The sequence below is a fragment of the Mollisia scopiformis genome (assembly GCF_001500285.1).
Source record: "Mollisia scopiformis unplaced genomic scaffold LY89scaffold_7, whole genome shotgun sequence".
Classification (NCBI taxonomy): domain Eukaryota; kingdom Fungi; phylum Ascomycota; class Leotiomycetes; order Helotiales; family Mollisiaceae; genus Mollisia; species Mollisia scopiformis.
In genome coordinates, this window is record NW_017263587.1 from 1,132,057 (window position 1) to 1,153,349 (window position 21,293).

General features: G+C 48.2%; 8 protein-coding genes across 8 annotated transcripts; 3 read left to right on the plus strand and 5 right to left on the minus strand.

Annotated features, from left to right (window-relative positions):
• Positions 1–97: 97 nt before the first annotated feature.
• LY89DRAFT_469649 (protein transport protein SEC61 alpha subunit) lies at positions 98–1,970 on the plus strand. Its single transcript, XM_018207745.1, has 3 exons — positions 98–297; positions 400–1,744; positions 1,802–1,970. The coding sequence occupies exons 1-3, from the start codon at positions 288–290 to the stop codon at positions 1,851–1,853; spliced, it is 1,407 nt and encodes a 468-aa protein (XP_018074398.1). The 5' UTR covers positions 98–287; the 3' UTR covers positions 1,854–1,970.
• A 424-nt stretch (positions 1,971–2,394) lies between these two features.
• On the minus strand, positions 2,395–4,347 carry LY89DRAFT_731283 (uncharacterized protein; the record flags this gene model as incomplete). Its single annotated transcript, XM_018219557.1, has 1 exon — positions 2,395–4,347. One exon carries the CDS (start codon positions 4,345–4,347, stop codon positions 2,395–2,397), a length of 1,953 nt encoding a protein of 650 aa, XP_018074399.1.
• A 600-nt stretch (positions 4,348–4,947) lies between these two features.
• LY89DRAFT_641526 (uncharacterized protein) lies at positions 4,948–10,605 on the plus strand. The gene is made up of 3 exons (XM_018211717.1): positions 4,948–5,260; positions 5,310–8,381; positions 8,433–10,605. Exons 1-3 carry the CDS (start codon positions 5,196–5,198, stop codon positions 10,420–10,422), a joined length of 5,127 nt encoding a protein of 1,708 aa, XP_018074400.1. The 5' UTR covers positions 4,948–5,195; the 3' UTR covers positions 10,423–10,605.
• Positions 10,606–10,699: 94 nt separating this feature from the next.
• On the plus strand, positions 10,700–11,522 carry LY89DRAFT_469696 (uncharacterized protein). The gene has a single exon (XM_018207746.1). It carries the CDS (start codon positions 10,978–10,980, stop codon positions 11,470–11,472), a length of 495 nt encoding a protein of 164 aa, XP_018074401.1. The 5' UTR covers positions 10,700–10,977; the 3' UTR covers positions 11,473–11,522.
• A 208-nt stretch (positions 11,523–11,730) lies between these two features.
• Positions 11,731–12,749, minus strand: LY89DRAFT_682848 (uncharacterized protein). Its single transcript, XM_018214581.1, has 3 exons — positions 12,384–12,749; positions 12,188–12,329; positions 11,731–12,101 (listed from the first exon to the last, which is right to left on the minus strand). Exons 1-3 carry the CDS (start codon positions 12,544–12,546, stop codon positions 11,813–11,815), a joined length of 594 nt encoding a protein of 197 aa, XP_018074402.1. The 5' UTR covers positions 12,547–12,749; the 3' UTR covers positions 11,731–11,812.
• Positions 12,750–13,346: 597 nt separating this feature from the next.
• Positions 13,347–14,400, minus strand: LY89DRAFT_580730 (alpha/beta-hydrolase; the record flags this gene model as incomplete). Its single annotated transcript, XM_018209074.1, has 3 exons — positions 13,347–13,703; positions 13,834–13,937; positions 14,064–14,400. The coding sequence occupies 3 exons, from the start codon at positions 14,398–14,400 to the stop codon at positions 13,347–13,349; spliced, it is 798 nt and encodes a 265-aa protein (XP_018074403.1).
• A 1,061-nt stretch (positions 14,401–15,461) lies between these two features.
• LY89DRAFT_682850 (uncharacterized protein) lies at positions 15,462–15,798 on the minus strand (the record flags this gene model as incomplete). Its single annotated transcript, XM_018214582.1, has 1 exon — positions 15,462–15,798. A coding segment is annotated over exon 1 (224 nt), but the record flags the coding sequence as incomplete, so codon positions are not given.
• Positions 15,799–19,050: 3,252 nt separating this feature from the next.
• LY89DRAFT_682851 (glycoside hydrolase family 27 protein) lies at positions 19,051–21,124 on the minus strand. The gene is made up of 5 exons (XM_018214583.1): positions 20,779–21,124; positions 20,326–20,728; positions 20,035–20,205; positions 19,804–19,985; positions 19,051–19,745 (listed from the first exon to the last, which is right to left on the minus strand). The coding sequence occupies exons 1-5, from the start codon at positions 20,879–20,881 to the stop codon at positions 19,087–19,089; spliced, it is 1,518 nt and encodes a 505-aa protein (XP_018074405.1). The 5' UTR covers positions 20,882–21,124; the 3' UTR covers positions 19,051–19,086.
• Positions 21,125–21,293: the final 169 nt, after the last annotated feature.

Consider the following 21,293-nt stretch of genomic DNA (forward strand, 5'->3'; position numbering starts at 1 on the left):
AAAGCTCAGGGGCTGTAACAGGGGTCGTTAGCCTCATCTGTACTTTAAATTCGGTCACGTGTCAACCCCTAGTCAGAGGCCACATCTGCGAAATTCAGTCAAGCGACTCCGGAAGCTCTGAACACGCAGCTCTGAGATCTGTTCGATATTTCCTTTCGAACACATCACCACGCGCGCAACCTGCGAATTCCATAAAGCGGAGTCGACGTGCCTTTTCACTGTCGCTCCTTTAGCATCTTCTTCCTTTCTTCCACGTCTGTGAGGTTTTACCACAGAATACCGCCAGGATGAGTGGCCGTGAGTTGTCCCCTTTCCACCCTCCTGCATCAACAGCTTCATGATGCAATTGTGAGTCCAAGACGCAAGATGGCTAACTTGGCGCGCTTTTGCTGCATACAGTTCGATTCCTCGATCTCATCAAACCCTTCACGCCTATCCTCCCTGAGGTGCAGCAACCAGAAACGAAGGTTCCTTTCAACCAAAAATTGATGTGGACGGGTTTGACATTATTGATCTTCTTGGTCATGAGTCAAATGCCATTATACGGCATCGTGTCCTCAGATACCTCAGATCCATTATACTGGCTGCGAATGATGTTGGCGAGTAACAGAGGAACGTTGATGGAATTGGGTATTTCGCCAATCATCTCGTCGGGAATGATCTTCCAGCTTCTTGCTGGCACACACTTGATCGATGTCAACCTTGACTTGAAGTCGGATCGCGAGCTCTACCAGACAGCGCAGAAGCTTTTCGCTATCATTTTGTCGATGGGACAAGCTACCGTTTATGTCTTCACTGGTCTCTACGGTCAACCATCTGATCTCGGCGCTGGTGTCGTCTTCCTCCTTATTCTCCAATTGGTTGTTGCTGGTGTCATTGTCATCCTCCTTGATGAGCTCCTCCAAAAGGGATATGGTCTTGGAAGTGGTATCTCCTTGTTCATTGCTACCAACATCTGCGAATCCATTGTCTGGAAGGCTTTCTCCCCAACCACAATCAACACTGGCCGTGGACCAGAGTTCGAGGGCGCTGTCATTGCGCTCTTCCACTTGCTCCTCACATGGCCCAACAAGCAGCGTGCTCTCCAAGAGGCTTTCTATAGACAAAATCTCCCCAACGTCATGAACCTCCTCGCTACCCTTGTCGTCTTCGCCGCTGTCATCTACCTCCAAGGTTTCCGCGTTGAGATCCCAGTCAAGTCCTCCCGCCAACGTGGTGCTCGTGGCTCATACCCTATCCGCCTGTTCTACACCTCCAACATGCCCATCATGCTTCAATCAGCCTTGTCCTCCAACGTCTTCTTGATCAGCCAAATGCTCTACTCCCGCTTCGCCGATAACCTCCTCGTCCAACTCTTCGGTGTCTGGGAGCCCAGAGAAGGATCCGCTCAACTCTTCGCTGTCTCCGGTCTCGCATACTACATGTCTCCTCCATTGAACTTCACTGAGGCTCTCCTCGATCCAATCCATACCGCTGTCTACATCATCTACATGCTTGTTGCCTGCGCCGTCTTCTCCAAGACCTGGATCGAGGTTTCTGGTTCCAGCCCAAGAGATGTCGCCAAGCAGCTCAAAGACCAAGGTCTTGTCATGGCTGGCCACAGAGAGCAGAGCATGTACAAGGAACTGAAGCGCATCATTCCTACAGCTGCTGCTTTCGGTGGCGCATGCATTGGTGCTCTTTCCGTTGCCAGTGACTTGTTGGGTGCATTGGGTTCCGGAACTGGTATCTTGTTGGCTGTCACGTAAGTTCCACATTCTTCCCCTCCAAGCTTTAAGTACACTAGCTAACAACTACACAGCATCATCTACGGCTACTTCGAAATCGCAGCCAAGGAAGGAGACATGGTATGACCCTCTCCACCATTTTCAGCATCCTGCAGTACTAACTATTTTAACAGGCAGGCATGAAAGGCATGGTGATGGGCTAACCCGTCCCCTCACCCAAACGAAAATCCTTCATCTTTCATTGCTTCATATTTGTTATCTCATCAGGGGAAAAGAAAATCACTTGGCTACATAAAATAAAAGAAGTTGCTTTGGAAGAAAAGGGGAAAGGGAGGCGAGGTGTTATGTAATACCATTGCATGGAAGGGAAACGGGAAAGAGGGAAGGAGGGGGAAAACTGTGATATTGTAAAGAAAAGAAAAGATAATTCGCTGCGTATAAGCGGGTTCATTCGAATTGAAGCAAAATCAATCACCCAAAAGTTTTTATGTGCATTGCGAGCGAGGTTTGGTTTCTGTGGAAAGGGGGTTTGCATTGTTCTATCTGAAGGGGAAGGATAAGGTGGATGTATGTGTATCATAGCCAAGTTTTGTATTGTATTCATACTCGTTATCCAGTGTCTGTCCTGTAGTCCAAGTTTCTGACTGTGATGTTGTTAGTGCTGGGATTAGTGAATGTGTTCATGTGTATAGTAGGGTTGAGCTCGGGGGGGTATGACTCTGTTCCAAACCCTAGGACGATGTTCCCAAGGTGTAGTCAAAGCCCAATGATTCGGGTCATCAACCGCAACCTTGAGTTTTTCATCCTTGACTCGATGTGGAAAATTGTACTTCTGGAAGTTTCTCCGATGCTCTTTGATTTTGGCCCTCCATTTCAGGTTCTTTCCTCTGTGAGCGACTTTATCTCTTAAAGTTTGATTACCGTCCTTGTCAAATTCGATGATGCCGGCTTTGAGGGTGACGATGCTGAGGAACCTGCTTTTGCGTTTCAGGCGGTATGGGAAATGACATGCACCATAAGGGGAAGCACCCTCGACTGCTATGAACAATAAGACGTTGGCTGTGGCGATGATCAGGTCCCCATTGAGTATGGGTTGGAGAGATGGGATATTGAACGTCAGTCTATGATCGCTTTTCATGCGGACCATGAATCGCAAAAGTAGTTCAATTTCTCCGCTTAGTTTACCACTTTCCGAAGGTTTTGCTTTTGCTGGATCGGATTTCAAGAAGTTCGACACGGTTTGGAAGAATGGATGCGGGTCGAAATCGGCACATCTGAGGAGGTAATTATAGTTGACGGCGAGATAGTTGTTGAGAGTACGGACATACGGTGTTGGTATCATCGTCCCATGAAAGAAGTCACTCTTGTAGAATGAACGTAGGGAGCAGCGCACTACCTCGATGGCGAACAATCTTGTCCAAATAGACTCGAATACTTGAGATTTTAGTTGTAATCTTGTAGCATCATTGTACGGCAAGTTCCAGTACATTCCACATGGGACGAGCACTCCCAATGGTGAAGCAGGTTCAAGTGTTGCGGGACGGAGTAAGCCAAGTTTTCGACACAAGCAATAAGTGAAGACATCCTTCGGACTAAAAGTTTGCGATCCTTCAAGGGATAAAAGAGATTGGAATGTGTCCATTGCTCCCAAGGCCGTGAGTGAGTGGGAAGGTCGGTAATTCTCCAAAGGATGAGGGCGGCTGTTAACAAAATCCCAGAGAGAGTATACGCTTTGCTGCATGAAGGATTCCTCGGCTTCTGGCCTGAGTCCAGCAAGAATTTCATACGTATCTTCGATCGCACTTTGGTTGTCCGAGGCTTGTAGAAGGATTTGAGTTGTCTGGCCTGCTGTTGTAGGAGGTAGGCTGTCCTCAGTCATTATACTCTCCAGGTGCTCAGTGCAAGTTTCATCCTCAAGTACGCTACTGATAGCGGGAGTTTTGATACAAGGACGTCCTAAGCCTCGTGTCATGCTCATCGGTTCGAATCGGGAAATCGGAAATCTGAAAAGAGGGTCTGCCATGTTGCAAAACCAGTCAACAATAATCAGACTCGATCCCAAGTCGTCCCTATCAACATCGTTTCCATGTTCCTGAGTATGTCGGACACTATGATCACCAATTGATAATTCTCCACTTCCAACATTGTCAGAGTGAAATGATGGGCCTCCAAGTCGGACATCATGAGGATGAATTGTTGCTTCTTTATGTCCAACATCGTGATGATGGGCATCGGCGGCTTCTGGTTTGCCATTCAAGACTTCATCTTCTTTTGATGATGGTGTAGAGGTAGAGGAATCATTTTTCTCTTGAAGTATCGTTCTTTCACTAGCTGAGTCTGATCTGTTCTCCAAGACATCGTTTTCCAGGGTGGCTCCCTCATTGGCTGAAGCTGATTTGTCGCTCAGTATATTCTCATCCTTTGTGGTTTTCTCTCCAACTACATCTTCTGTGTCCAAGACATCCTCGGGTCCAAGAACTTCTGTGACTTGTTGCACAACAACGTCGTCCTTGTGGTCGTGGTCTGGATTCAGAATCCGAGGATGACTCTTCCGGTCTGCGTCTGTTCCATCTGCATGTCGACCGTTAACCTTAGGTTTTTCGCTTGTGGCCTCAACCATGTCAATTCTTGTGTTGAGCTCGGGACTTCTTCCTTGCGCTCATCCAATCACCCTCAACAATTGGAGCAATCATGCAGGATGCAATTGAGAGCGGTGTGCGAGGGAAAATGATAAAGATTCAGTGATGACTCCGCAGTCGACAGTGCAGATACGGATGCTGGGTTTGTAAAAGTCTGTAATGTTCCAAGCGGCGGGGGACAATATGTTTGAGTTGAGAGATGAGAATTGCTTGCAGATAGCATAGATAAGATGGGAAAGGAAAGGATAGCTCTTGCCTTCCATCCCAACTTCCTGTTCCTGTTTTCCATCATCACTCACGCTTTCCCTCTGTCCATCCTATGACGAATCCGATACAAATAGGTTCTGTACATCATGAATGATATATCAACACGTACAGGAGTCAGGGTCTTGAGGGCCCACTTGCCTTGCACAGGCACGTGGCTTTTCCCATGCAGTAATAACTGCATTGTTACTCCGTAGGTGTGGGTGGGAGGATGAGTAACAAATAAATCTGATGAAGCTTGGTGGTGGGGTTGATAGTGGGACGCCATTTATTCTGCCATTGCTGCTTCAACGATCAGCCATGCAGTAACGCAGTAACGACCCTGTCTAGCACACCAGAGCTAGACTAATGGAGCGAGCTTGCGAGTTGCCATACTTTATCTTATGGTTGCTAGAGGAGAAAATACACATCATACCTTAAGAATTTTCCTGTCGTTGATATTCTTTCGTTTGATCTCCATCCCGGGACTGCGCGAGGCCAGACGTCGCAGCTTCAAACTCCGCTGCTGCAGCTTCTCCTTCTCCAACAACATCGCATATTCCCTGGTTCCCCAAAGTGCGGGACGATGTTGGGCAATTGTCCAGGGCCAATATGGCGGGTCGATGATATAACGAATTGCGTGCAGAGAGAGTAAGACATCCTATCTGCCTCGCGGATTTAGGGATGCTAACGACAATAGTTTCCTAAAAGTTCTTTTTCCCTTAATCGTCGTCAGCGCTTCATTTCTACTCCTCTTATCACAAGCCATCTCGAGGAATGTCAGGTTAAAACGAAGTCCAAAACATAAATCGATTTCGAATGGATCGGATATTCACGATGCTTCGACTTATAATGGTGTCGCCTACCAGGGTTTGTCTGACGAGATTGACGGTTCTCTGACTGCTGGTGAGGAGGACGATGAAGGCTTGATCATAGGTGGGGGGCGATTGACCTTGACGAAGACGACAACGAAGGGTTCGGTGGCAGCGATTGATGCCCCACGGGCACAGTATACAATTCTGGTGGTTGAGCTTCTGGCGGTCATTGGGGTTGATGCAATCAATGTGGCAGCGTTGGTGCTTCGCGCATATGGTCCCAATGGCACATTCGCAACAGTGGCGGGCATTATTACCTGGACCTACATCTTATTACTAACGACATCGAGACTCACATTATCCAAGACGAGCTGGAGGATACCGCGAGTATGGAATCACACAGCATCACTATATGCCCTTATGTGGCTTTTCTCAATCGTTGTATTTCGGTCTGCCATTATCCACCCAAGATCCAGAACCGCACAAGCTCTTATCATTTCCGAATTTGCTCTGACCTCACTCCTTTTCGGAATTGCCATGACTACACGGAAAGGAAACAAGGCTGTGGTGTTGGAATGGGAGAACGATATTGAGCCTTCCAAAGAACCTCTTGCTAGTCTCTTCTCTCTTGCAACATTCGGATGGGTCGATGCTATTGTTTGGCAAGGATACAAAAAAGCGTTCGAAATTTCGGAAGTTTGGAATTTGGTACCCAAAGACAAGGCCGCTACAATTCTGGCAGACTATAGACAGCTGAGAAAGACCACTGCGTTGACATGGCACCTGTTACGCTATTTCAAAGGCATGCTCGTACTTCAATGCGCATACGCTGTATTTTCTGGATTCTTTACGTTTGCTCCAACTTTACTGTTGAAGGCTATTCTCGAGTACATCGAGGATCCTGAAACGAGTCCACGGAACGTCATTTGGCTTTATGTTATCCTATTGTCATTTACGGATGTCCTTCGGTCGCTAGCAGATGGGCAAGCTCTATGGATAGGTCGAAAGATTTGCATTAGACTGCGAGCAATCATCATTGGGGAAATCTATGCCAAGGCATTACGAAGAAAAGCTGCAGCTGGTGGTGATACTATACTTGGTGACAAGAAGGACAAGGCAGACGCAGCGAAACCGAGCAAATGGAAGAAAATGCTAGGCTTGGGAGGAAAGAAAAAAGACGACAGCAAGAAAGTTGACCAGAATGATACGAATGCCGAAGGAGCCGCGGATTCTACATCAAAGGGTGGTGATGAGCAAGTTAACACTGGCACGATCATTAACCTAATGTCTGTCGATTCGTTCAAGGTCAGCGAGGTCACCGCATACCTCCATTTCTTGCTCGCGGCCGCGCCCACACAACTCGTCGTAGCGGTCTACCTTCTCTACAGTATCTTGGGTTACAGCAGTATTCCAGGACTCGTTGTGATGGCGATTCTCTTGCCTGTCAACATCGGCTTTGCACGAGCTTTCGGCAGCGCCCAAAAGAAGATCATGGCTGCTACAGATAAACGTATTCATACGACAAACGAAATACTCCAGAATATTCGCATTATTAAATTTTTTGCTTGGGAACATCGTTTCAGTGGTATCGTCAACGAGACGCGAGCCGGAGAGTTGAAGGCACTTCGTGGTAAATATATCATCTGGGCATGTGCTGTCGCTGTCTGGAACACAGTGCCAGTCGTCATTACATTCTTCTCTTTCCTTGTCTATACTCTTGTGGAGAAGAAGCCTTTATATCCTTCAGTCGCGTTCACAGCTATCTCGCTTTTTACTATCCTCCGAGTTCCTCTGGATCAACTGGGTGATATGATTGCTCATGTCCAGGAATCGAAGGTGTCAGTAGACCGAGTGGAAGAATTCTTGAATGAAGATGAGACAGAGAAGTATGAACAATTGCGACACGACAACCTTGACGAGGAAGGGAACCAAATGATTGGATTCAAGGATGCCACTTTCTCGTGGGGTGGCAAGGAAGCACCTGCAGACGAAGTCTCTTCTACTTTCCGCCTCATGGGTATGGATATCAAATTCGAAATTGGGTATTTGAATATCATTGCGGGACCGACAGGATCTGGGAAGACTTCTCTTCTGATGGCCCTCCTTGGTGAAATGACCCTCGTCAATGGGAAAGTCTTCCTTCCAGGAGGGTATAGCCGCGAGGATGTCCGACCTGATCCCGAAACTGGGCTTACTGAAAGCGTGGCCTACTGTGCACAGCAAGCCTGGCTGGTGAATGCCAACATTAAGGAGAACATTTTGTTCGCAGCACCACTAGATGAGCAGAGATACAAAGACGTCATTGTAGCTTGTGCTCTTGAACGCGATCTAGAAATTCTCGACAACGGAGACCAGACCTTGGTGGGAGAGAAAGGCATCACCCTTTCAGGAGGCCAAAAGCAACGTATCTCCCTTGCCAGAGCACTCTACTCGAATTCAAGGCACGTACTATTGGACGACTGCTTGAGTGCAGTAGACTCGCATACTGCGAAATGGATCTTCGATAACTGCATTCGTGGTCCGTTGATGCATGGTCGGACATGTATTCTGGTAACCCACAATCTAGCGCTCTGCGTACCACAATCACGATATATTGTCCTCTTGGATAACGGCAAGATAGAGATACAAGGCTCTTCTGACATGGTCATAGCCTCTGGTAAGCTAGGTGATGATGTCAACAAATCTCGACCTGGCTCTGCGGAAGTGTCAAGAATGCCTTCTCGCGTGCCTTCTAGTGTTGGCGATGAAAGTGGAGATACCCTCGTTGGTGAGGAGCCCGGCGAGACACCAGCTCAGAGACGTATGTCCATGGCTGAAAGAGCCGAGAGAAGACTTTCCAAGGTTAAGAGCGTCGACAAAGATAAAGTCAAGAAGACGGATGCCATGGAGGAAACAAAAGCTGAAGGTGGTGTCAAATGGAAGGTGATCATTCTCTACTTGAAGTCTATGGGACCATGGTATGTAGATTGTCGTTGAAACACTGGATTTATTTCTGACTGAAATAACAGGTGGTTCTGGGTTCTGGCTGTCCTAGTTTTCGGTGTTCAACAATTTGGCAGTCTTGCTGCTAACATCTGGATACGAGAATGGGCAAATCAATATCAGACAGAAGCAACGACCTCCCACTACAGCTTTTCTTCCACTTCCTTCATTGGCAACACTATCTCGACAATCCAGGTGACAAGTTCGAGGTTATCTCAAATCCAACCATACTTCGACCCGAACAAAACGTCTCTCCTGGCGAAATTTGCTCCGAACGTGGATGTTGGATATTATCTGACCGTGTATGCTTTAATCGGTATGGCATGTATGCTTGTTGCGCTTTTCCGAGATCTATGGCTCTTCTTCGGTTCCTTGACTGCAAGCTGGAGAATCCACCAGCGTCTAATGGAATCCGTTACCCGGGCGAAATTCAACTTTTTCGATGTCACTCCTCTTGGCCAGCTCATGAACCGCTTCAGCAAAGACCTCGAAGCTGTTGATCAAGAAGTCGCTCCCATCGCCATCGGAGTTATGTCTTGCGCATTGTCCATCGTCGTCACTGTAGCATTGATCGCTGCCATCACACCAGGCTTCTTGATTGCTGCTACTTTTATCAGTGCTATGTACTTCTTCGTGGGCAAATTCTACCTCCGTGCCTCGAGAGATTTGAAGAGACTCGAGTCTGTTCAGAGAAGTCCATTGTTCCAACAGTTTGGAGAGACACTCAACGGTATCACAACTATTCGTGCGTATGGAGAGGAAAGACGCTTCATCCGAGACAATATGCTGAGGATCAATACGCACAGCAGACCGTTCATCTATCTGTGGGCAGCTAATAGGTGGCTTGCTTTCAGAATCGACGTTATTGGAGACCTTGTAGCCTTCTTCGCTGGCGCTTTTGTAGTCTTAAGCATCGGCAAAATTGATGCTGGTGCAGCAGGTTTATCGTTGAGTTATGCCATCAGTTTCACGGAAAACGTCTTGTGGCTTGTTCGACTCTACGCGATGAACGAACAGAATATGAACTCGGTCGAGCGTATTAAGGAGTATCTTGACGTCGAGCAAGAAGCTCCTGCCGTCATTGAGGACACTCGACCAGCTGCAAACTGGCCAAGTCAAGGATCTGTTGAGTTCATCAACTACACGACAAGATATAGACCAGATCTCGAGCCTGTCTTGAGAGATGTCAGCTTCAAGATCAGCCCACTAGAAAAGGTGGGTATCGTAGGACGAACCGGTGCTGGCAAGAGCTCTCTGGCTCTCGCATTGTTCCGTGGTTTGGAGGCGGAAGGAGGAAAGATCTTGGTTGATGATGTTGACATTGGTCTCATCGGACTCCAGGATCTTCGAGAATCGATCACCATTGTGCCTCAAGATCCCACACTTTTCACGGGTACGATTCGAAGCAATCTCGATCCGTTCCACCTGTTCACCGATGAGGATATCTTCACAGCCCTGAGAAGAGTTCAACTTATCGGCGCCGCGACGTCGACTACAAATCCATCAACACCTCTAAATGCGTCTCGGCCAGTCACTCCTGCGATTGTCGTACCTGATACCCCAACAGGGACATCTACTCCAACCATAACTAACAAGAATATATTCCTCAACCTAAACTCCACAGTCACAGAGTCAGGCAACAACCTCTCTCAAGGCCAACGCCAACTCCTCTGCTTAGCACGAGCCATGCTCAAGCAACCCAAAGTCCTAATGATGGACGAAGCGACCGCATCAATCGATTACAACACCGACTCCAAGATCCAAGAAACGATCCGCGAGCTCAAGAGCACAATCATCACCATTGCGCATCGTCTGCAAACAATCGTCGATTACGACAAAGTCCTGGTCCTCGACAAGGGACAAGTAGTGGAATACGGACATCCGCACGAGTTATTAAAGAAAGATGGGAAGGATGCAGTGTTCAAGGGCATGTGCGAGATGAGCGGGGATCTGGACGCCCTGACGAAAGCGGCGAAGAAAGCTTGGGATGCAGGACGCTTGGTTGATGATGAATAGACAGATGTTTGTGTGGGCTCGTTTCTTAGAAGACAAAGGGAGGGAAAAAACGGGTATTACCCATTGTGCAAATTAGCTTTCTCCTCTTCTCAACATGGCATTATAGTTTCCTTTCTCATCATGGCGTAGGCTGGCAGGGTAGGATAGGATAGCTTCCTCTCGCATTACAAAATAAACACTTTCCAATCCACTACTTCCAGCGCACCCGTTTCGCGTGCGTACATGCGTGTCTGTATATGGTAAATGCTCAATGCTCACCCGTCGTCGAAAAAAATCGGGAAGATACGAGCGGACCACTCTCATCGCTTCTTGTGCGCGAAACGCGGTATGTGAGTCTTTTTCCTTACTTCCTCCCCAACCTCCCCCATTTATTCATTTACTTGGGGTACTGCGATCATCTCTGCATCGTTCTAGAAAAATTGCGAAAAAAGTGGAGGGAGGGACGACGGGGGAAGGCAAAGTGTAAGAGCGGCACAGCAGGTTAGTTACGGCCGGCCAGGTAGGAGTGTTAAGGTTCTTTTCCTTGGGACGATACACCTATATACCTACCTACCTATGCGCGTACGTCGTCGTCGTCGTCGGCCAAGTCAGGAGATAGGGTACTGTACTGCAGCAGTAGGCGTTTGCGTTTGCGGATCGGAGGGGGGGGAAATAATAAGCATCTTAATTTCCCGACCTCTGAATGAGTGGTTGGGAGGGAGGGAGAGCGAAGGAGGGTTGCGTTGCAGTGCAGTGCAGTGCAGTAGGGTGGCTTGGGCGTGCCGTGTGAGGGATTGGATGGCTCGTGGATGCCGGATGCCGGACGAAAGACGGACGGGGTTTCTTTCGGCTTGCTGGATGGAGGAGGGTCGGGGCGAAGCCGCTTTGAGGGGGGATGGGAGGTGCGGATTGGGTGGTTCGGGTGCGAATGCGAGACCAAGATGGAGAGAGGTTGTTAAACGAGGGTGGAAAAGGGGGGTTGGTTTGTTTGAGAGAGGAGTTGAGGATTGGGATTTGGTCGGGTTCGGGTTTGGCGCTTGTTTGGATAAAGGTGTGGCTTTGTGTTTGTAAGAATTGAATTGATGACTTGCTGACTTGCAATGTTTCCTGTATTCGAACTGCAGTGCTGCAGAGAGAGGAAGAGAGTATTTTCGAATAGTATATGTTGTTTGCCTTTCTTTATCTAGTCAACTCCCGCATCTCGAGAAAGACTACGTTTCAATTCTAAGCTCACAGAGTAAAAGAGCGGGAAGGAAAGAATGAGCTTTTGAAATCTATCTATGCTAGCTTAAAGACCGACTGCATCATCACATCCCATCTCCACCCTCATCCTCAACACCCGGCCAACCAGTGACCATTCCTCCTTCCCTCTATCTCCTTACCAGCCCTTGGAATCGTCTGTTACATCCATTTACAGACCACCGAAACCCTTGATAGGATATCTGAAGTTAACATGGTGCTCCTCCAAATCTCCAGCCTTGATGTTAACAGCATGTCCTCCCTTCTGGCTGGCCTCGAGAGTCTCCCATCCGATGGCTCCAACGAATGGCTTGCCTTTGCCGTCAACCTCGCTCAGGGCCTCGCCGGATGCGACGCCGGTGCAGCCGGGGATGGTCTTGTATTGTTCGATCTGGGAGCGGAATTCCTCGACGGAGATGTTGGCAGGGCTGACGGTCACCATTTGGACGATGGATGCGTCACTGTATGGTAGATAGTTGGTTAGCAGGGTTCGTCGCTTAAGAGGAGTCGATGAAGAAAAGGGGGGACAGATAAAAGGGTTACTGACATGACTGCTTTTGGTGCATAAGGAACCAATTGCATGAAGTACACAGTTGGCTTTCCAGAGAGGACGGTCTTCAATTGGGACATGGAGGACTCGAAAGCTGGAGAAGCTTGGAAAGTCTTTTGAGCGTCGGTGGATTCCCAACCTGGAGGATGTCAACTCGCTTGCGCAAAAGGGGGGATGAAAGAGGATGGTTTACCGATCAAGAGCTCGAGCTTGCTCTCATCCTCGCTGTGGGGACCCCATCGTGTGCGGATGTAACCATCTTGCTTCTTGAGGGTTTGGAGCATAAACTTGAGGGGCTCTTTCCAGGCGTCAACACCGCCGGTGACCGGGAGGATGAGTCTCTCTGTGATGGCCATTGCGAATATTTGGTATTTGGTATTTGGTTTGTTAAAAAGTGGTATTGTACCGGACAATAATGAAGAATAGAAAGAATTGGCTGAAGAATTGGAATGAGAAGAAGAAGAAGCTGATGATTGTGATGAGATACTTTGATGGGAGTCGAGGCCCCTTTTTATTCTTTCTTGAACTCTTATGTTCTCATCTTGACCACAGACACTCGTCCCTGCAGAAGGATCTTCCAAGGCATCTCCTTCGCAACACAGTTTGTCCTGCGAGATTCGATGTTCCGTCATCCAGAGTGGGTATTGAATGGAGCTTAGCCTTGTCGCGTCTGTGCAAAAAGCTTGAAGACTGACATTCCCGCCATTCATGATGCTCGAAACTTTGTTTCGCTTCGATGGTAATCCAATCATGGCCACCAGCCTCGTCTTCGCAACATGAAACCGCAAAGCGCAAAGGGGCCTCACGTGCGGCCCGCAAGAGAGCCTTTCAACCCGCTCTTGGCTTTTTGCGATGCGATGCGAATGGGAGCCCGTATTTTTTCTTGAGCCTTCCCGGCAGCAACATCTCATAGGCCTTTCGGATCGGATGGATTTGCGTAGCCGTGGTTTCGAAAAAGGGGAATACGAAGAATGCATATATGCTGCACAGTAATCGTTGCCACGCTGACTTCAGCCCAAATGCACGGCCATTCGACGTTCCAGAATCCACCTTCGAAGGTCTGCTTATCAAAATCATATATTAGCATGCAGAGGACACATATCGTGAGGCCAGGGAGGTTTGTGGGTCAGAATCGTTGGTTGTGTTTATTCCATTATCATCGTATTCTCTCCCCTGCTGCTCTTCTCAGCATATTCGCTGTCCATTCTGGTTGACTCAGCATGACACTGTGGCCAGCTTCTTCGCACTTCTCTACCGTATCAATCGCGTTCGGCTTGGAGTCTTGTGCGGCCTTGAGAATCATTTCGGCGTAAGGAAGAGTGATGGTCTGATCTTTGCCACACAAGACGTACGTTGAAGGAATATACCGCCAGGCGGCATAAGTCGTTTTGCTCCAGAAGACTCCTATGCTCTGAGGTTGTAGTTGCGAAGCCCAGTATTCTGCTTCCGCTTTTGGCATGTCATTATAGAGGACAGAGACAGCTTCTTGTGGGTTTATTGTCGATATTCCGGCCTAACAATGCTGTTAATTTGCTGGAAAGTCTGCTCATGCTGGAATAGCTTTCCACATCCTTTTAAAGACTGGCAGTGGTTATGCTGTTGCATTGCCATGCCTTTCTCAAGGGAGAAGACCATAATCAGACACATAACAAGAAAGCCCGACGTACTTGGAGGTTGATGCGCATGTAGGGCATAAAAGCAGAGGTATCTCCACGAGAGCCTCCTTGAAAGCCTTCTATTGCCATATCTGGTATTGCTGTTAGTCTCTAGACAAGTCTTGGCTCCAGCTTTGGTCCTTCAAGATCTTTGACTAGCCCAACTCCTGTTCTGCTCTAGCTAGTAGCTAGGAAAAGGACTACTATAGTTGACTTACAGGACATTATGAAAACAAGCCGTATAACACCACCTCTGAGCCCCTTTTGTTGTCTTTCGGATTTGCTTAGGCCTTGAAGAGCCTCTCCTCCTGGTAAACCGGCATAAGCATGCAACACCAAAATCACATCGGACCCAGAATCCGATATCTCTATAACGAGGTTCTTGATAGCTTGCACATCCTCACCGAAATCGTACGTTGGTGGATTTCCTCCAACGGATGGCAAAGCAAGAGGAACTGCGGTGTAGCCGTGGAATGACAGAGCCACTTTTAGGGGCTCCCAGATAAGAGGGGAATGTGAGGCTCCGGGAACGCAAACAAAAATTGGTTTAGACATTATATAAAATAATAGTATAATGAAGCTCTCGAACGCAAGTACTCGATCAGACAAAAGAGAACGGAGGCATGATTCTGTCGGGCATATCTGCGTGAATACCTGCCGAATGCATCAGTGCTGATACATCGCATCTTTCAGATTGCATTCTAAAGGATATAACACAGTGCCCTAGTCCTTATGTAAGTTTACGGCGGCGACATCACCCAAAGGACAGGGGAGTCGTACCTAACGCCAATCAAAACAAGCAGATCGCAACTTTGCCCAATCAAGCAACGGGCCTATTAGGTGATGCCACAACGGCCGTCTTCGTGAGGGCATTGATGAGAAAATGACAGTTCAGCCGAAGCCGAGTCTTGGCATTAGAAGATGTGTGCGGCGGTCTTCATCCTGAGAGCAAGTCTGCTCTGAAATTTTGTTTACTGCGCATCGCGGCCGCCTGCCGAGATCTTGTCACCAGTTACGACGTCTTCTAGTATCCGTTCCGTGCTGACGGACCCATGCTGTTGTCGTGTAGCTCGTATTATGGGGCCAGTGAGATTTTAAAGCTGCGCGTCTGAGGGAAGGATTGAACACACGCGCACTTCGCCAACAGAAAAAGTAAGCGGGAAAGTATCATAGAAGAGGCCATAAAGTAAAAAGAGCTGCTTCAAGATCATTTATTGTCCATTTACCGGAGCCTTAATTCGACGAGGCGGTTCCTTTCTGCCCATACGTACGGCCAAGAAGCCTCAATCAGCACCTTAAAAGACTCCAAATTTCCGGTAACATTGGTAGATCCTCGCCCCATTTTTGACGATCATTTACATTTGAACAAGACGTCAAAAGTCTTGCTGAGCATGAACAGCAATTTGCTTGCTGACCTGTTTCCCGCTGCAGCCTACAGAAAGTGTGGCACAACCACCAGAGTTGATGAATGATCTCGACGAATTCTGGCCTGCGACCGCATCTGCGACCACACTCACAGACAAATGGGATAAATGGACACGATGACTTCGAGATGGTACAGCGGATGTATTCGCCATAACCTGCCACAAAGCCTCATCTATCGGGACTTTGCACTTATCACCAGTGTCGGCCGGGACTGACCGTACAGTAGTGCGCTGCGAAGGTACCCCGACAGGATTCAAATCCCTACTCAGTGGGAGCGGGTAACGCGATCGAGGGCGGGTTTGCAGAGGTGCGACTTCGCACAGAATTGCTGAAGGAATCTAAAAGCTTGAGCTTGCAGCTGTTGCTCTGCGGCGTTGAATCGTGGTGGAGCTTAGCCGAGTATCTTGTGATGGTTAAAGCGGCGGTCAGGAGGCTCAAACAAGTATCAATGTACCAATGTACCGAACCTTTGAAGTGTGGGGCAGGCATTTTTACCGAGCGAGCCGTTATTTTTTTGACGTATTTGACATATGTAATTATGATTTTGATACGGAGTACTTGAAAACCTAATATTTCATCGAAGGATGGACTTTGTTCAAATTATATTAATACACGTGAATACGAGTGGCTAGGATCCCTGAACGTCTGAAGAATCATATTTCAAGTTCTAGAGCAAAAGCACCTCTGTAATTCAAATCACTTGAGAAATGTTTGCAACTAAAGTGCGACCGGATTACCGGAAGGAGGAAATATTAAGTCAATTTAAGTGTCAAGCTGTCAAAGAGACTAAGCGAGAAGCAGCTAGTCCCCTCCGAGCGTCCCATTCCCTCGGGACAAAGCGTCATGGCTGGAGACTTCAAGGACATGAAGATCCTCCATGATGGGAAACGGGAGCGAGATCTGCGTCAATCCAGCTAGAAAGATTCCACATGTGTTGCTGAGCCGCACTCCCAACTTTGGAGTGGTTGCCAACACCAAGCGGTGTTAAGTGATCAGTCTTCCTTGAGCCACATGGTGCTGATGTATCGCATCTCGAAAATCAAGTGAGTTTGAGTTTGAACTGAGTACAGTCTTGCTTTCTCGTGGCGGAAACAAATACCGAAGTTGCGTTGTTGCATGCGAATACAGTTGTTCCATACCAAAAGTCTTCGAGTGCGAAAATGGGGTCCGAGGGGGGTTTTATACGCCCATTAAGTGGTGCTCCTTCTTCATAGAGAAGAGCATCGTCGCGTCATCGCTCTATGAACTGCATTTACTCTCCGGGTTGGAAGTTGCGAGTGTTCTTCCCCCCCTTCTCGGTTAGTGACCGCGATAGGTGGCAGGCAAGTGCTACTATTTAATTGTTCTTCTGGACGTTTCTGCTATAGTTACATATGTAAAAGGTCTGTCGATCTTGTATCTTGTACGGTCCAGGTCGATACCTAGGGATATTTTTTTTTGGGGAGACCAGGCCAAATCACAACCGCCCAGATTCCCATACTAGTCACGTGTTATCGTCCCATCCAGCCCAGGTTTCCCATACCTAGATGCCTTGCCTACCGTATTGAATACTATCCGAGCTTCTCGAACTTATTGTCTGATAAACATCGACGGAGTTTCCAATGAAATTTAGGTACAGTGCTCAAACAGAATTTCTGTAATGTAGACATGTGCTTCTTTTGTCAAGAGGAACTAGTGTTTTGGGATTGAAATAGTGTGTCAGTGGTAGGTATTTGGACCACAAGATACCATTGGAAAGATATCATGAAATAAGGTGCCTCTGATTGACATCTGATTTGAAGCTATTGCAAGGTAAAGAACCCAGGTATTCTCATCTTTCCCCAATCTTCACCTTCACATCCACAAATTTCCAAAGCCACACACCGTCGCCCCAGCACTTCAGGATGAAGAACCACATCCCAATCACCACATAAGAGCTTGACACTTTCTCCCAGAGGAGGAACACAGTCTCAACCGCCCCCCAAAGCTATGTAACAGACATCCAGGAAGCTTAATTCTCGACCCTCCTCGAAAGATTCCCCAAAGAAATCCCAATTTCAACAACCCTCCTCCCATTCGGGATATTCATGTAAGTCCTTGTCAGACACCTGGTCCCACAATCAGTCTAGAATTCCCAAAGTCCTGCAACGTTTTGACAATATAAATCTGTACCTAAACCCCCACCAACACATTTAAGATCCCAATTAGCAGCACGCCATTGCGCCTCCGCCAAACAACAGACTCATCTCACTCCCGACAGAACTCCAAACTAGAATTTGTACATTATATCCTGCCTCTTTCCCAAACAACCCTCGGTCCACCGTTTACTAAAGACCACCTCCTACTCCCTCACTTCCTATCCAAACACTTACCATCCATCAACAGAGCGACTCATCATCACCATCCCCAAAGCACCCCTCAACATCCAAACCGCCTTCATCCGCCTCCACCACCACCACCACCTCCACCTCCACTTCGCCTCCGAATTCCGCGCAGTAACCCTCCTCCCCCCACCCCACCCCACCCCACAATATCCGAACCGCATGCAACGAACAGCTCTCTCACACCAATCCGTGATAGAAAAACTAAAAACCATCACTTATCTCTCGCCAATGCTTCCTCTCCATCGTTCATCTAGGGCGCCACATTCTACAAGTCAAGTTTTAACATGGGTCGTCGCTATCCCACACCTGCTGCCTAACTTGGAATCAAGCAGCTACATAGCTAGCTAGAGTCTAAAATCTTTGCAAGTATTTCCCTCCCCATCCATGTGTCTGCGTTTCTATCAGCGATTATATTCTCTGCAAACTACGACGTGAACAATGCGTACAACCCGCTGCTTCGTGCCCCCTTTGCCAAACGACAGATAGATATACATCGCTGAGGCTAGATCGAGAGAGAGAGTCCATCTTTCGCCGTCTCGCCGCCTACAGTAGGATTTTGCCTCTCTACTTTGTCGTTCGCACAGCTGATTTGCAGAACGGGTCCAGTATCCTCCAAAAACATGGTTCAGCGATCGCTTGAAGGAGGTTAACCTCCTAGTTTTTTTTTGTTTTTGTGGGGGGGGAAAGAGCGAGAAATAAATGGACGATGAGCAGATTCGCATCATCCGGTTACGAGACCGGGAGGTTAATTTTTTTTTTTTTTTTTTAATATTTTTTTTTGGGTATGAGGGATATTGATATTGGGTTGAGGTGAGGTCCCTGAAAGTACGGTTCAACTGGCGAGGAAGACGGAGAGAGGTGGTGGTAGCTCTTTGCTACTTTCGGCGACTAACTAGATATGATGAGATATTGAGTGGCCGACAGGCGGAGTTGAAGAAGTCGTTGACAATACGTCGTCTTGCTGAGTTGTAGACGGTTCTTGTATTGAATATAGCGTTTGCTGTACGTAGGCTTTTTTTTGGAGAGGGAAGAAATGTGGGAGATTGTTGGGGGTGTAAGTGAAATGGATAACTCAAGTTATTGCTGGCTTCGAAATATGTTTTGCGCTGTGGGGAAATCGGCTATGTATCAGTCAGTGATGTACCATTGGCTCTCTGGTCTGCTCCTATTGTCAGCATTTCATGTCTCTCTCTCTCAAAGCGAAGAAGGCGAAACCACATGACTTCCACGGTTCATTGAGACTGTCACTGCACTTGACGTGAATACAAAAGCGCTAGTCAATAAAAGATCTGGGATGGTTAGAAGTTCATGGATTCAAGATCTTGTATCAAACGAATCTTAAGCAAGCCTTTCCAAAATGAGAGCATTGTCTCACTCTATCTAGAAACTCCAGAAAGAAGAAGTTTATTTTCTAAAATCCAGACCTAACATCTCAACACTTCCCCAAACACCCTCACAACTCATCCCTCTTCCTCATCATCCCTGTAGGCAGCGCCCTCAACCGAAACATCGCCACCCCATGCGGCTCAACAGTCGCCGTAACCGTCCCACTCGGCGCCAGCGTCGTGGTCACATTCCCCAACAACAAACTACTGTTCGCCGCCAACCCCTCCGCATAACTCATCGCCGTCGCATTATACCTGCCGGCCCCCACCTCCGTAGCATTATACCCCGTCGTCACATTCCCCGTCCCCGAACTCGCGGCAATAATAGCAGCAGCCTCCTCATCACTCATCCGATTCGCCCACAGATCGCGGACCTCCCAGCTCATTTTGACCTGGGGCGCCGTTCCTCCAGGTCCGTTGTCGACGAATATATCAGCGAGAGAGGCGTTCATGGGCATGCTTTCATCCGCGCCGTTGATGAGCAGGACGACCATGTCGGATTGCGCGCCTCCGGTAGTGGATTTCAGGGACCCGGACCACAGCTGGATGGAAGGGCCGGTGAAGGGATCGCTGCCGTTGATGCCGTATATCCAGCGGCGAGCAGCGGAGCTTCCGCTCGGATCTTGGTTGACGGCTATGACTGCGGCGTTGGAGAGGATGGCGAGGTCGGCGGGGGCGATGGTGCGGATGTCGTTTCCCATTATCAGAGGACTTTTCGCAATGGCCCCTGTGAGTGTTGTTAATTTCCATGGGGATTGGTTAAGGAGGAAGAAGGGAAGGCTTACACATGCTGAAGTGAGCAACGTATTCAGCGTCTGTCATGGCGCCGTTTCCAACTTCGAGCATGTCGAGGTCGTTCCATGCCCCTGGTTGAGCTTTCGATACGATGAATGAGGCTTTGTTCATGATGTTTGTGATGGAGCAGTGGAAGCCTGGAAGACCGCAGTTCCAAGCATCAGCTCCCGTGCTATTTCTGTTAGCCAAATTCTCTATTGTGCAAATTGGTCGAAATTTACCAGGGACATCTGGAATCATAAGTATCCCAGTTATCGTAAACGTCGCCAGAAATTCGCCACGAGTTGGCAATCGTTGATCCCCAGTTCCAAGGGTAGTCTTCGCCCCAATTGCAAAGAGAATATAGGATTGGTCTTCCGGTAGCATTTAGAGCGTTTGCCATTGTTGCGTATCTAAGTATCAGTTAGTGACTTCTTTCATGCAGCGTTCTCAACCCCTCAGGCGCGCAGAAAGCGTGGTGTTGTTACTAGCTCCATCACCCACATAAGAAAATGCTAGGAATCACAACTCACCTAGCTTCACTTATCTGTTGATTCCCTGCCTGCCCCATATTATAACAATTATCATACTTCAAATAATCGACACCCCAACTCGCAAACGTATCCGCATCCACCGTCTCATACCCCAAACTCCCCGCATACCCACCACACGTATACTTCCCCGCATCCGAATACATGCCAAAACCCAGCCCAAGAGCATGCAGCCGGTCCGCCACGGCCGCCATCCCATTGGGGAATTTCGACGCATCGGCAATCAGGGAATTGTTGTTGCTAGCATTGCGTCCGGATGACCAGCAATCGTCGAGGACGACGTAATGGTATCCCAAGTCTTGGAGCCCGTAGTCCACGATCAGCTCTGCGGTTTGCAGCAGGAGGTCCTCGGAGACGTCGCAGCCTAGGGCATTCCAATTATCCCCTGAAGATATTAGCATGACCATCAATTGGCGTGATAGAGATACCACTTACAGCCCATCTGCGGGGTAATCGCAAGTCCATTGTCCACCGCTCGCACTCTGGAAGTGAACAGTGAGGCAATAACCGCTCCCACGACCAGATTTCTGAACGACATCTTTCTTGAGCAGTACACCAATTTTGAATTGGATTGGATTGGACCAAGCAGAAGAGAAAATTGAGAGGAGACAGACGTTTTTATATGTCGGTACATCTCCCCACGACATCATCGCTACACATCCTTACCTCCTCAAGCAGGCCATGACTTCACAAGACTCAGGCACAAAGAGAAAAGGTTCGATCGTTCGTCTCCACAGCGGGGTAAAGAACTACTGTACCTACTGTACCTACTGTACCTACTGTACCCCTCCCCTCCCCTCCCCTCCCCTCCCCTCGTCTTGCATCTCAACAATGAATGGCATCGGCGAACTCGGAAACTTTCTTCCAGCGGGCCGCCAAGGAGAAATTCCGCTTCACGGCCCGAATCAATACAAACCTGTTCCTGGCAATTTCTTATTCCAACGAGACAT

Excerpts from the sequence above, each read along its gene's own strand:
- LY89DRAFT_469649 (XM_018207745.1), top strand. Across the intron at positions 1,745-1,801 it reads GGTATCTTGTTGGCTGTCAC|CATCATCTACGGCTACTTCG; the intron begins GTAAGTTCCACA and ends ACAACTACACAG.
- LY89DRAFT_641526 (XM_018211717.1), top strand. The coding sequence starts at position 5,196 with ATGTTGGGCAATTGTCCAGGGCCAATATGGCGGGTCGATGATATAACG. Across the intron at positions 5,261-5,309 it reads ACGAATTGCGTGCAGAGAGA|TTTCCTAAAAGTTCTTTTTC; the intron begins GTAAGACATCCT and ends TAACGACAATAG. Across the intron at positions 8,382-8,432 it reads TTGAAGTCTATGGGACCATG|GTGGTTCTGGGTTCTGGCTG; the intron begins GTATGTAGATTG and ends CTGAAATAACAG.
- LY89DRAFT_469696 (XM_018207746.1), top strand. The coding sequence starts at position 10,978 with ATGCGCGTACGTCGTCGTCGTCGTCGGCCAAGTCAGGAGATAGGGTAC.
- LY89DRAFT_682848 (XM_018214581.1), bottom strand. The coding sequence starts at position 12,546 with ATGGCCATCACAGAGAGACTCATCCTCCCGGTCACCGGCGGTGTTGAC. Across the intron at positions 12,330-12,383 it reads CAAGCTCGAGCTCTTGATCG|GTTGGGAATCCACCGACGCT; the intron begins GTAAACCATCCT and ends GACATCCTCCAG. Across the intron at positions 12,102-12,187 it reads TATGCACCAAAAGCAGTCAT|TGACGCATCCATCGTCCAAA; the intron begins GTCAGTAACCCT and ends TCTACCATACAG.
- LY89DRAFT_682851 (XM_018214583.1), bottom strand. The coding sequence starts at position 20,881 with ATGTCGTTCAGAAATCTGGTCGTGGGAGCGGTTATTGCCTCACTGTTC. Across the intron at positions 20,729-20,778 it reads GATTACCCCGCAGATGGGCT|GGGATAATTGGAATGCCCTA; the intron begins GTAAGTGGTATC and ends TAATATCTTCAG. Across the intron at positions 20,206-20,325 it reads CAACAGATAAGTGAAGCTAG|ATACGCAACAATGGCAAACG; the intron begins GTGAGTTGTGAT and ends ACTGATACTTAG.